The 13,872-nt window shown below is 41.2% G+C and overlaps 1 protein-coding gene across 1 annotated transcript in view; it reads left to right on the plus strand.

Moving 5' to 3' along the window:
- Positions 1-1,799: 1,799 nt before the first annotated feature.
- The window catches only part of LOC102813728 (chromosome unknown open reading frame, human C7orf31), a 51,241-nt gene continuing 39,168 nt past the window's right edge, over positions 1,800-13,872 (plus strand). The window contains exon 1 of the mRNA XM_006832201.1: positions 1,800-1,933. Within this exon, the coding sequence (XP_006832264.1) occupies positions 1,800-1,933 (134 nt within the window). The remainder of the gene's footprint in view (positions 1,934-13,872) is intronic.

A 13,872-nucleotide genomic window follows, 5' to 3' on the forward strand; every position in this document is an offset into this window, starting at 1 on the left:
AAGAAGTCTGTTGTTTTGAGCATCCTTGGGTAGGATACTACTTGGATGTTTGGGGTCACACGCAAAGGGTATTCACAAAGTTAGTGGGAAAATTCCGTATCTTTTCATTCCATTTTTTTCCACAAACGTTCTCACGCCCCCTGCTGGTAATGAAAGAAAAACTGAGGCTAAAGAGAGCCAATCCTGACATCCTAAAGTAGCCTTTCAGAGCGGGAGGCATTTTTCAAATAGAATAACACTTTTACAAAGATCTGACAATGATTTTTCTCTTGTCTGTAAGACAAAGATAAAATTAAGTAAGTCCCCTACCGTTTACATTCATGTGACCTGAAATAAAATCTCAAACCTACTTGGCCCTGGAAGCTATTACCACACACCACGTTCCATTAAGCCTGGGTTGGGACTTCCCCTGGTCCCACCGGCATTCAGGGACATGCTAACAACACATAGCTACAGATGAATCATCAGATGCCTTTGAGTAAACCTTTAATGTTCAGTTGTTACATCCCACCAAGAATCAAACCATGGGGAAAGCTGGAGTGTGGAAGTACAAGAAGTGGGTTGAGCTGACGGGGAATTTAATGGGAGCTCCTCAACACCCAGCAGTAGCAAAAAGGCAAAACACTTTTTTCTTTTTTTTTTTTTAATGTTTAAAGGTGTCAACGATAAAGGCAAATATCACCCAATTCACTAGCCTGTCTCCAGCTGGCTCTTCCTCGGTCCAGTCCAGAGAGATTCTCACGTGGCTAGGCCTCGTGCAGCCGCCAGAGAGCATACAGGAGCATGGCGATGGGCGGGGCGGGGCGGGGCGAAGGGCCAGCAGGCGTGGAAGAGCACGGTTCGCCCCTAATCCGGGTTTCTCGTCGCTCGGCTCACTTCCGGTTCCGTTTCCAAAACGGCCTCACCTCGATCTCAAAGCTTGGCCCCCTCAGGGGTCTCTATGAGCCACCGTCCGACCCCTTGCCCGCCGCCTCCGCGCAGGGCTGCATTGTGCTACAGTCACGGTCGCCGTCACAGGCGCCCTGAACCGCACCCCCGGCCCTCCCGCGCTTCCTCTCCCTCCCTCACCCGCACCTGCCCGCCAGCTCCCTGGGGCCGCAGGTGCGGACGTCGGCCGGACTCCACGCCCCGCGGAGGCCTGTCATCTCTGGGGATAGGGAGGCGAGGTCACATGTCGCTTCCGGACCAATGTTCCAGGTGCCTCGAATTTCCGGGACACACGGCGGCGGGGCGAGGACTGCCCCGCGGCATCCCCTCCACGCCCGAGGGAGAGACCCAGGAATCCCCTTTGGCGCCTGCCTCTGCAGTGGGGTTGTGTTCACAATCCCCAGAGCCTTTTAGAAGCGCAGCTCTGGATTCTGTCGGATGACAGATCCCCCTTGCTTCTTAGAAAGGCCATAGGGCGGGAGGGGGGTGGCAGCCGAGTTTTCTTGAATCGTTTACTGCTAAATATAAAGCAAGAATTGAATTTCAATCCAAGGCGGCCAACAGCGGACTTGTATGGACCTCTTGGTTGACCTTCTATAACTGAACGGCTATTTAGAACCATATTCCATTCGGTGGAATTGTTTCCTTTGAAATTCATTTCCATAGAAATTCGATCAATTGTTCAACTGCTCTTTAATCCTACAGTGATCCCTTGAGAGTCCGTCCAGGATGGGCTTAAACCCCTGATTTCTATGCTGCGCTGGGCTGGGCAGTTTAATAGCACAAAGCGTCTTTTCTGCCTGCCCTGATGGAGGGTCAGAACCAAGTGTGCCCTCTTTCTTTCCAGATCGATGCCTTTTTAGTCAAGAATCATGAAGGTCATTCACGGCAGGTCCTGCTGTTGCAGGGAGCTTGAAGGAGATGACCTCCTGTCAGACACCTTTTATTCTAATGAGATACACACTCCGCTACAAACAAGTGTCCGCCCAACTGCCTCAGAGGACAGGTAAAGCAGAAATATGAGAAGCAACCAAGATAAAAAGGAATTTTAATACAGCCGTGTATTTTTGTAGGTGAGAAAGCCCATTTCTCTTTATTGGGCTCTTCTCTTTAGCATATCATAAAATATAACAGTGAGCTCAGCCTAAAAGTGTCCACAACTGATAGGAATTTAGGAAGGAGCTTAATGAGCAGTAAGTTGGTGTGTACTATAAGAAAACAGACAATAAGTTCTGTAACTTTAGAAGGGTCAGTTCCTTCATTTGGAAATTCATCTGTTTTAATCAAAGATTTTTTTCATTGAAGAAACCAGTGTAGCAGTTCACTGTCATGTAACACCATCTGCTCAAAACTAATCACTTAGAATCTATTGCTTGTAGCTGATTTTTAATTTTTATTCTACCAAATTCCTTGTAATACATTGGTTATAGAATATGATTGTGTCCAACATACATCATGTAGTTACTATGTGTCAGCACTGCACCAAATCCTTTATTTATAGCAATTATTTTAATCCTTACAACAACCCTATGGAAGGAGTACTTATTATTATCCCTTTTTTATATACAAGTATGTTGTTGTTGCTGTTAGGTGCTGTGGAGTCAGTTCCAACAGAGTGTATAGGGTTTCCGAGTGGGTGTGAACTGCTCACCTTGAGCTTCAAACTGACCTTGCAGTCTAGTGATTATCCTACAGTGCTACGCACCAAGGAGTAGATAAAGTAAAATACAGGTAAGTCATTTGCTAAGATCTTAGTACCAGCTCTTCTGTATTGATTTGACTCATTAGGTGGGAGTGGGATAGGGGAGCAGATCTCAAAATACCTGGACAGTAAAGAATAGTCTGTATGGGTTTTTTCTTTAAGTTTCGCTTGGTCACATCTCTCCTTTAAGAATTGTTTCTTTAAAGGATGAAACAGGAAGTCACTTATCATCTGTGTAAAATACTTCCAAAATGGGGCATCACTACCACACAAGCAGTGCATTCCATTTTTTAATGCTCCTGATGGGTAGATAATTTTCCCTCTGGTTAGTTCATTTTCTCCTGCTTGTAATTTTTACTGTGAATCCTAATTCTTCACTCTGAAACCATGCAAATCCCAGTCAGCATGCCTTCCCCTTCATAACTGCTCCAAGTGTTTGCAGATTCATCTGGCCTTCAAGTTCCCTTTGTCAGATTAAACATCACTGGTCATCACAAACTTTTCTTGCTTCTTGCATCTGGGCTGTTACTATCTTGATCAGACTTCAAGAGGTCTACTGTAGTTTATAAACATGGCCCTTATATTAGGAAAAAAGGTGGGGGTCTCTTCCATAGTTATAATACTCCTGAAATATTTCAAAATCTATAAAGAATGTTAACAAACTCCCTATTTTTTCCAACCAAAAACAAAAACAAATGAAATCACAAGGAAGAAAACCTGTCCTTCCTTTAGCCAAAAGTAATAACCACTTTGTTAACATGTCTATATGCATCCTCTCCAGTCTTAGTGTTTTTCTTTTAATTTAAAGTTCATCTCACTCATTTTTGTTTTGTAGACTTCCGTTTTCACTTAATAAGAAGGAATGTTTATTTTATATTGGCGAGAAAAAGGTTTAACTCACTTCTGAACCAGTGCTTGCTGCACCTGCTCCTCCACTGTTAACTTAGTACCAAGAGTGACTCAGCCCCAAATTCCCACCCGGTTCCAAGGGTTGTCATTTTAGGCAGGTCTTCTGTGGATTCTGAAGAAACCTTTAGTAGCTGCTGTGTGGTTTACGGACAGGAAGTTGTCATGACTCAAAAAACCAGCACCATGAGGGTTTATATTGGATTAAAAGCCTGGGCTGGACTCCCACATGGAGGCTCGACAGTCTCCACTGGCCTTTTCTTCACCTCCAGGGACCATTCCTGATTTCTGATTAAGTATAAAAGTAACCCGCCTGCCTAGTGATGGTTCTGGATTTTCTCCCGCCTCTCTGCAGAACCTGAGCTGGGCTGGGCCATCTGAGTGCTGGTTCACATCATTAGGATAGATAACTCAGGGCAGTTAAGGACATAGGATGTTTAGACCTGAGGCAGCACTCCTTTATTCTGCACTGAAGGGACAGTCCAACCACAAATGAAATTAAATAATTATCACCCATAAGCAAACTTTGCTTCAACTACAATCTACAGGGCTTTTTCTTTAAGAGCTATTTAGCTCTTCCCCCAATTGTTTAACAATCTGCCATTGATTTATTTATATTTGTCAACGTTAAATTTGGGTTTTTGATATGAGTGTGCTGGCTTAGTAGCTAATCTTACATTCGAATCTCTAGGATTTTCATCTCTAAAGTGAATAATGGTGAAATTTAAAAGAATGTTATTATAATATCTCAGCCCCTTTTTTAATATAAATTCCATGAAAATAAAGGAGAGAGTATTCTTTTTAAAACATTCTTATATAATAAACACCTGATTTCCAAATAATTTTCTAAAATGTTTCTACCATTTTTCACACCCACCACTGGTACATGTCCTTAATGATAGTGTATTACCTTTACTAGTTTATTGTTTTCGTTTTAACCATGCTCTTAGATATAAAAACAATATCTCCTTGAGTACCTTCCCAGGTACTTACTTAGTTATTTGTATTTCCTCTTTTGTGACATATGTTTTATTTCTTTTAATTTGTCATTCTGCTGTTAATTTGTAGACACGTTCTTTGTCTATTCTAGCTACAAATCCTATGAGAAGAAATATCTGTTTTCCAAGTACTTATTGTTATGTAGGAGCTCTGGTAGTGTAGTGGTTACGAATCGGGCTGCGAACCTTAAGGTCAGCAGTTTGAAACTACCAGTCGCTCGCGGGAGAAAGATGAGGCTTTCTGCTCCCATAAAGATTTACAGCCTTGGAAACCCTGTATAGGGTTGCTATGGGTTGGAACCGACTCGATGACACATAACAACAACAACAACATTGTTATGTAGGATCACAATGGCTCGCTCTGTAAGAAAAGCATTGGATTGCCAACCACAAGGTCATTGGTTCGAGTCCACCAGCTGCTCCGTAGGAGACAAATTAGGTTTTCTGCTACCCCAAAGATTACAGCCAAAGAAACCGTATATAGGGTCACTATGAGTCAGAACCAACTTGATGTCACTTAACAACATTATTATGTAGGGGATCCTGATGTAGCACTGTAGGGTAAGCACTGGACTGATAATCACAAGGTCAGAAGTTCAAACCCAACACCCAGTCCTCGGGAACGCTATACAGGGACTCTATGAGTCATAACTGACTTGATGGCACTTAAAACCAACATTGCTATGTAAGAGCCCTAGTGGTGTAGTGAATTAAACGTTGGACTCCTAATCACAAGACTGAGAGTTCAAACCTACCAGCAGCTAATCAAAAGAAAGAGGAGGCTGTCTGCTCCCGTAAGGATTTACAGTCTCAAAAACCTTAAAGAACAGTTCTTCTCTGTCTGCAGGGTTGCGGTGAGTAAGAATCTACTTGATGGCAGTGGGTTTGCTTTGAGTTGATTGTTATGTAAAAAAATTCTCCAAAGTGTATCAGGTGTAAAACAACAACCATGTTATTTTGCTGTTGCTTTTGTGGATCAGTGTTTGGGGAGGGTTTGTTTAGGCAGCTCTTGCTATAGGTGTAGTCAGGGAAAGCCGCTGTTAAATAAATGCAGGCTAACTTCACCAGTTGTCCAAGGTGACTTGACCTGGCTGACAGTGGGTGCCACATGTGTGCTGGATGTGCAGCTGGACTGTCAACCAGAGCACTGCCCACGTCCTCTCCAACATAGTGGCGTCAAGATTACATGGTCAGACTTGTTCCGTGGTATTCCGAGCTCCAGCAGAAGAGTTCCCATGCAGATACTGTCCTGGTCACAGACCGATATTCCATAGACTGCATGTTTTCTTCCAGTCTGGGGCTTGCCTTTTTATTGTCATCCTGATGTCTTTGGATAGAGTACAATTTTATCAATCTTCGGGGGGATTTTAATGCATTTTGTGTCCTGTAAGAAATCTTTGCCTACTCCAAAATTGTGGCGTTACTCTTACTTTTTTTTGTTATCCTGGAAGCTTTAAATGGTATGTGGAATAAAGTGTTTTCTCTCTTTGCAGATAGAAGCTAAAAGCATTCATAAGTGAAATGGCATATAAAAATAAAATTGTTGTTAAGTGCTATCAAGTTGGTTCTAACTCATAATAACCCTGTATAGGGTTTCTGAGGAGTGGCTGAGGCTTTGAACTGCTGACCTTAAAGTTAGTAGCATTCCAGTGCTTATTGTTTTCATTCCATTTTTAAAGACTCCTTACTTCTTCCAACAAATCTGTGTTGGAAGAAGTAGAGCCATGTTTCTTGGAAGCCAAAATGGCCAGACTTCATCTCTCAGACTTCAGACATATTATCAGGGGGGACCAATCCATGGAGAAGAATATCATGTTGGGGGTGGTGGTGAAGAATATCATGTTTGGTAAAGTAGGAGGTTGGAGAGAAAGAGGAAGAGCCCCAACGAGATGGATTGACTCAGTGGTGGCAACAGTAGGCTCAAGCATAGCAACAATGTGAGGTTGACGCAGGACTGGGCAGTGTTTCGTTGTGTTGTGAATAGGGTCACTTTTAGTCGGTACTGACCTGATGGCATCTAACCACAGCAGTGCTTATTCTACTACTGCCCACCAAGACACAGATAGAATCCACTCTGGATGGTTTCTCAGTTTACAGTTGATCCCCACTGGTAGTTTCCTTCTTTGTGAACTATACCAAATTAAGTTCCTTTCACCTCTACTACTTAGGATTCCTGGTGTGGCGCTATGGGCTAATGTGCTGGACTGCAAGGTTGGCGTTCAAGCTCACCAGCTGCTCCTCAGAAACCCCATTCAGGGTCACTATGAGTCAGAACCAACTTAAAGGCACTTAACAACTGCAACCTAGGATTTAGAGTGGATTCCAGTTCAAAGCTATTAAAACAAGCATATAAACAGCCATTCCTACTTGGCTTTTTAAACAGGATTTTATTTGCTTGGTAGAATATACAAGGGGGCTTCAAAAAATAGATGAAAAGATAATGAAATTTCTCCACGAACTTTTTGAACCCCCTCATATCTGGCCAGGGCTGTTGTTTATAAGTAAAGAACACTAGAACAGTGCTTCTTAACTTTTTTTTTTCTTTTTTGCCATTGCACCTCAAATGGTAATGTTTACCTGAGACTTACAGTGATGGTCATAGCTATTAAATGGAATTGGTAGATTTTGTAGTTTCCTAAGACCCATCTATGACACCACCCATTTCTCTCCCTGCTCTAGAGAGCACGGTTCTTCTCCCCTGTACTTTAGTCAAGTTCCATTCCAGCACATTGTGTTTCTCTCCATTAATTGTCTATTTCTTCCACCAACACAATGCTTCACACACTTTACGTTAAATATATAACCCTTGGAACATCCCAAATGTACTAAATCAGAATCTTTGGGATTGAATACTAGGAGTCTATGTTTTCATAAGTTCACCAATTCATCTGCATACAGAGATGGAGAACTCTACACTACACATAGCTTCTTCAAGTCAGGCACTATCTATTCATCTTTATTTCCCAAAGTCTTCAATGAATGGTCTTACGTTCCTTTCCAGGCCTCTGGAAGCTCTGGTTTATGAGAACTTTTTTGTTGTTAGAAGTTAATAGAAAAAAATAAAACAAAGGTCATTTGACTTGTTGGCTCATTAAATGGAAATTTCACATTGAATTCTGTAGACATAGATCATATAATTGTATAGAAATCATTTTTAATTCTCAGTTCTACTTCCCGTTGTGTAGGCTTTTTTCTTGGTTAGGCTCTCACCAAATTGTGACAAAAACTGATCACAAGTGTAGGCTTACATTTGGCAACTTTCCAAGCCCAGGAAGAATGGAAATGGGAGAAAAAAATTCTAGAGGACTTTCATTAGTTTATCTTTGGGCATTTGCCCATCCCTAAATCATTCAGGCCTGGTGTGGTGCTGTGGGCTAATGTGTCACACTGCAAAGTTGTTTGAACTGCAAGGTAAGTGGTTCAAGCTTACCAGCTGCTCCTTGGAAACCCTATACAGCATCTCTATGGGTCAGAATCAACTTGAAGGTACTTAACAACAATGAATTATTCAGTAAAAGTCATAGGGTTAAGATTCTGACCTGGAAGTCCTGTCCCACCCAAACCACATGGTTGAAACGGGTGGTTCCCCATAAAAGAGACTGGGCTTTAAAAGGGGGTTTTAGGCAGACACAAATATAGCTAGCTGTATTGTGTACTGCTAACCTCAAGGTGGGCAGTTCCCACCATCCGCTCTCGGAAACCCTGTACAGGGTCACTATGAGTCGGAATCCACTCCACAGCACATAACAACAACAACATCTCACTTCTTTATTTTTAATGCCGTATTTGAACTAACTTGGAAATTTTAATACCAATGCAAAATGATTTTTTTGCATCAGCCTACTTTTTTGTCTTTCCAAAAGGGACAACACAGTGTAGCTCCAGGGTTACGCAGCATTGGTCTGCAGACAGGGTACACCAAAAGCACCTGAGGAGCTTTGTAAAAATCCAGATTCCTGGGCTCTATCACTAGACATTCTGGCTCAGTTGGTCTGAGGTGAGCCAGGGAATATGTATTTCCTTGCAGTTTTTCAGCTTATTTGGGGATTGAAAGGCTCAATGGAGATTGCAGAAGGCATGGAAAACAGTTAAGAAAACCAGGATTGTGGTTCTGGCTTACCCACTGACCAAGGGCAAATTAATATTTATAATTCAGGTACTTGAATGTTTTGGAACAATTACAGTATTTACTCTTTTGTACAATCAGACTTGACTTCATCTTTTTAAAATATTAAGTAAATAAATGGGTAGTATTATTCTTTTATTTCTCCCACTGAAAAGTTAAGAGTGGCATGAGCAGCTATTCAAACTCGTTACAGATCCTATCCATTGTCTATTCAGCTGGCATCTCCTTATCTCTAGCAAGTTCTCTAGCTCATTAAGCAAACAACATATATCAATTCTGGAAGTGCTTTGAGAATGGCTTAAGGCTTCCTTACGGGTTTCCATTTTGTCTCTGGAATCATTTCATTGTTTTTCGATTCCTGAACAATTTTCTGGAAATTAATTTTAAAATGAGTGTTATGTTTATTCTGACATTTCCTTTAAATAATGGAATAGCAAAATTAATAGCAAAAAAAAAAAAAGCAAAATTCAGTCACTAAGTTTGTAATTTGGTGGTCAAAAATTCTCTAAAGGGACTTGAAAACAAGGTATTGGTTTATCCATACCACTAGCACACATTGCCGTCAGGCTGATTCCTGCTCATACAACCCTGTAGGATAGCATACAGCTACTAGCGAGGATTTCATAACAGGAGACAGCCTCATCTTTCTCCCACTAAAGAGTGGGCGGGTTCACACTGCTGACCCTGTAACCAAGTCCCACAACCCACTACACCACCATGTTTATTCATTGTTGTTGTCATTGTTAAATGCCATTGAACTGATTCCGACTCAGCGACTCTGTAGAGTGTTTCCGAACAACTGATAGATTTGAACCACCAACTTTGCGGTTAGCCTATGCTACAGTGCCACACAAGAACCCCATGTTTTTCCACTGTTGTTGTAGTTGGTAAATGCCAACAAGTCATAGTGACCCTGTATAAGGTTTCCAAGGCTGTATATCTTTTCGGGAACAGAAAGCCTCATCTTTTGCCTGTGGAATGGCTGGGGCTCAGACCAACAACCTTGTGCTTCTCGTACAGAACCATCGTATTGTTTATCCAGTGTTGTTGTTGTTAAGTGCCATCGAGTCAGTTCCAACTCATAGTGACTTAGTATAGGGTTTCTGAGGAGCAACTGATGAGTTTGAACCCCCAACCTTGCAGTTCAATGCATTATCCTGTAGTGCCACACCAGGGAGTTAAAAAAAATACCACCCCCCATATTTATCCATGTTGTTAAGTGCCGTCAAATCTGTTCCGACCTATAGCAACCCTGTATAGGGTTTCTGAGGAGCGGCTGTTAAGCTTGAACCCCCGATCTTGCAGTCCAGTGCATTAACTGGCAGTACCACACCAGGACTCCATGTTTACCCACAGGGGGTGGTATTTTTCTCAAAAACAAGTAAATACTTAATTGTCTTTGCTACAGGTTATAGCACAGATACTTTATTATTCTCTGTGTTATGAGGAATGTGGTTTATTTAAGCTTTAGAGATGGTTAATATTTCTTTTAATTGATTCCTTCTATAAAATGCTGTTAGCGTTAAAGCTAAGTGAGGGGGAGAAACTAAGTGGGAAACATGAGACTCTAAAGTAAAAGAGAAATATGACTTATTTATGCTTTGTCATTCATTTTAAATGGTTTCCTGCAACTAACTAGCTTTAGATGGATGCCAACCTAAATGATTGATTAACACTTTGTAGTGGCTCATCTTCCTGGGACAATGTAATAGATAAGGGTCAGATGTTGAGAAATTGACTCATTTACGATTTAAATGTAACTTTTGCAAACTTAGATATGAAAGCCTAGGTCGTCATTAATCAAATGAGTTTAAATACTTTTCACTTGTCACGCACTGCAAACCATGTCTGAAGTCATTTAGTCATAGAGCTGCTGGAGGCTATAGTAGACATCTGAGATGAGTGTCCCTTTTATAGCACCTCAGATTGAAACCCAGTTGCCCCTTCACTAGCTAATGCAGCGGCTGGCAAACTTTTTTTTGCAAAAGACCAAATAGCAAATATTTTAGACTTTATGGTCTCCGTCACAAATACTCAACTCTAGCGCTGTAGGGTGAAGGTCGTGGTGGTGTTGTTAAGTGCTGCCATAAACAATAAATAACTGAATGGTTTTGGCTGCATTCCAGTAACATTTTGTTTACAAAATCAGGTAGTAGGTTGGATTGCTAATGACTTCATGAAATAATATACTTAATGTATAAGGTAGTGCCATTTTCTGAATGGGACTCTTTCCACTCAGCAAATATTTACAGGAGGATTCCATTATGCCAAGCTCTATCAGCAGTTCAAAAACCACCAGCTGCTCCTCGGAAATCCTATACAGGGTCGCTATGAGTCAGAACTGACTCAACAACACTTAACAACAATAATGCTGTACAAAGAAGGAGTTCCACAGTCCATAGCTCTGGCTGTGCTCTGAGCTCCTCTCCCAGGTTTCCATCTGACTCCCAGTTACTCCCAAGGAATAGTACAAAGAACTGAACCAGTCCCTCAGGATACGGTTTTCCTACTGGGCCCCACGTTCCTAAATTCCGTATCAACTCGAATTCAGTTAAATAACTGAATCCTTAGCTCTTCAGTCATGCTCAAATCTTTATCCCATGCTTTGTACAAATCCAAAGTCTTCCCCAAAATGTATCCAAATTCCCATGAGTATAGGATGATGTCACAGTTGCTTCTGACTCTGAGTTCCTGGGTCTGTTAAATGCCACATTGACTCAGCTGCAAACCAAAATCAGCAGTTCAAACCCACCAGCCACTCTGCAGGAGAAAGATGTGGCCGTCTGCTTCCATACAGCCTTGGGACCCCTTTGGGGCAGTTCTGCTCGGATCTATAGTGTAGATAGGAGTTGAAATCAACTCAATGGCAGTGGGCAGTGGGTTGGGTTTGGGTTTTGGTCTCTACACTTTAGCAAAATATTTTATCAAACAAAAATAATTCCCTTTGTAAGAGGGATTCAGGAATCAACACCGTCTAGATTTTTCAATTCCATAGTCTTTCCTAGGGTCTTTTGCATGCTACTTCCCTTGCCTACAATATTCTTCCCTCTGTTAGAACTCAACTTCAGTAGAATTCCTCTAAGAACCCTTCCTCCAGAGAGGAATCCAGTTGGTCTTTCCAGGTGCCTAGGAAAGTAATATCCCATGCGAGTAAAGTTTTACTAAAGGTAATACAGAAATGACTGCAAACATACATTGACAGAGAACTTCCAGAGGTTTAAGCCAGATTCAAAAATGTACATGGAACGAAGGATATCATTGCTGACATCTGATGGATCTTGGCTAAAAGCAGAGAATACCAGAAAGATGTTTACCTGTGTTTTATTGACTACGCAAAGGATCATGACAAGCTATGGACAACATTGCGAAGTATGAGTATTCCTGAACACTTAATTGTGCTCATGAGGAATCTGTACCTGGACCAGTAGGCAGTTGTTCGAACAGAACATAGGAACACTGAATGGTTTAAAATTAAGAAAGGTGTGCAACCAGGTCGTATTCTTTCACCATACTTATTCAACCTGTATGCTGAGCAAATAATCCGAAAAGCTGGATTATATAAAGAAAAATTTGGCATCAGTATTGGAGGAAGACTCATTAACAACCTGAGATATGATGATGATACAACCTGGCTTGCTGAAAGTGAAGAAGACTTAAAACATTTACTCATGAAGATCAAAGAGCACAGCCTTCAGTATGGATTGCATCTCAATGTAAAGAAAACAAAAATACTCACCACTGGACCAATAAACAACATTCTTATCAATGGAGAAAAGACTGAAGTTGTCAAGGACTTCATTCTTCTTGGATCAACTATCAACACTCACAGAAGCAGCAGTCATTATTATTCAATGTCACTATTATTCAAATTTACACATCAACCACTAAGGCCAGTGAGTATGAAATTACCAATTTTCTTCAGTCTGAAATTGATCAAACATGCAATCAAGATATATTGATAATTACTGGTGATTGGCATGTAAGATTGGAAACAAAGAGGAAGGGTCAGTAGTTGGAAAATATGGCATTGGTGATAGAAATTATGTTGGATCACATGATAGAAGTTTACAAGATTAATGATTTCTTTATTACAAATGCCTTTTTTAAGCAACATAAAATATCACTACACACATGGATCTCACCAGATGGGACACACAGAAACCCAGTTGGTTGAATCTGTGGGAAGAGATGGTATAAAAGCTCCATATCATCAGTTAAAACAAGGCCAGGGGACAAACAGGTACAGACCATGAATTTCTCATATGCAAGTTCAGGCTGAAGTGAAAAAAATTTAAAACAGTCCACGAGAGCCAAAATATGACCTTGAATACATCCCACCTAAACTTAGAGATCATATAAAGAGCAGCTTTGGAGCATTAGAGAGCAAAGACGTTGTTGTTGTTGTTATTGTTGCCAGTGCTGTGGAGTCAGGTCAAACTGATAGCAACCCTGTATAGCAAACATTCTAAGAAGTGGCTGGTAGGTTTGAAATGACCTTGAATATAGTCCACCTGAACTTAGAGATCATCTCAAGGACAGAATTGATGAACAAGACAATAATAACCAAAGACCAGAAGAGTTGTGGGATGATACATGAAGAAAAAGAAAGTTCATATAAAAGATAGGAAAGAAAGAAAAGACCAAATTGGATGTCAGAAGAGACTCTGAAACTTGCTCTCCAGCATAGAGATGTTAAAACAAATGGCAGAATTGAGGAAGTCAAAGAGCAAAATAGATAATTTCAAAAGGCAGTTCTTGTCATCTCTGCGTTCATTCAAGATCCACCTGACATCAGCAGTGATATCCCTTGTTCCTCATCCTCTTCTGAATCGGGCTTGAACCTCAGGAAGTTCTCTGTCAATGTATGTTTGCAGCTGTTTTTGTATTACTGTTAGTAAAATTTTACTCGCATGGGGAAAAAAAAGAAATCAAACAATGTATTGCATTAGGCAAATCAGCCGCACAAGACCATTTCAAAGTGTTGAAGAGCAAAGATGTCAGCTTGAGGACTAAGGTGCGCCTGACCCAAACCATGGTATTTTCAATAACCTCATATGCATATGAAAGCTGAACAGTGAATAAGGAAGACTGTAGAAGAATTGATGCTTTTGAGTTGTGTTGGAGGAGACTATTGAAAGTGCCATGGCTGCCAAAAGAACTGACAGATCTGTGTTGGAAGAAGTGCAGCCAGAGTGCTTCTTGGAGGCCAGGAT

Source organism: Chrysochloris asiatica, unplaced genomic scaffold (genome assembly GCF_000296735.1).
Source record: "Chrysochloris asiatica unplaced genomic scaffold, ChrAsi1.0 scaffold00006, whole genome shotgun sequence".
NCBI classification, from domain to species: domain Eukaryota; kingdom Metazoa; phylum Chordata; class Mammalia; order Afrosoricida; family Chrysochloridae; genus Chrysochloris; species Chrysochloris asiatica.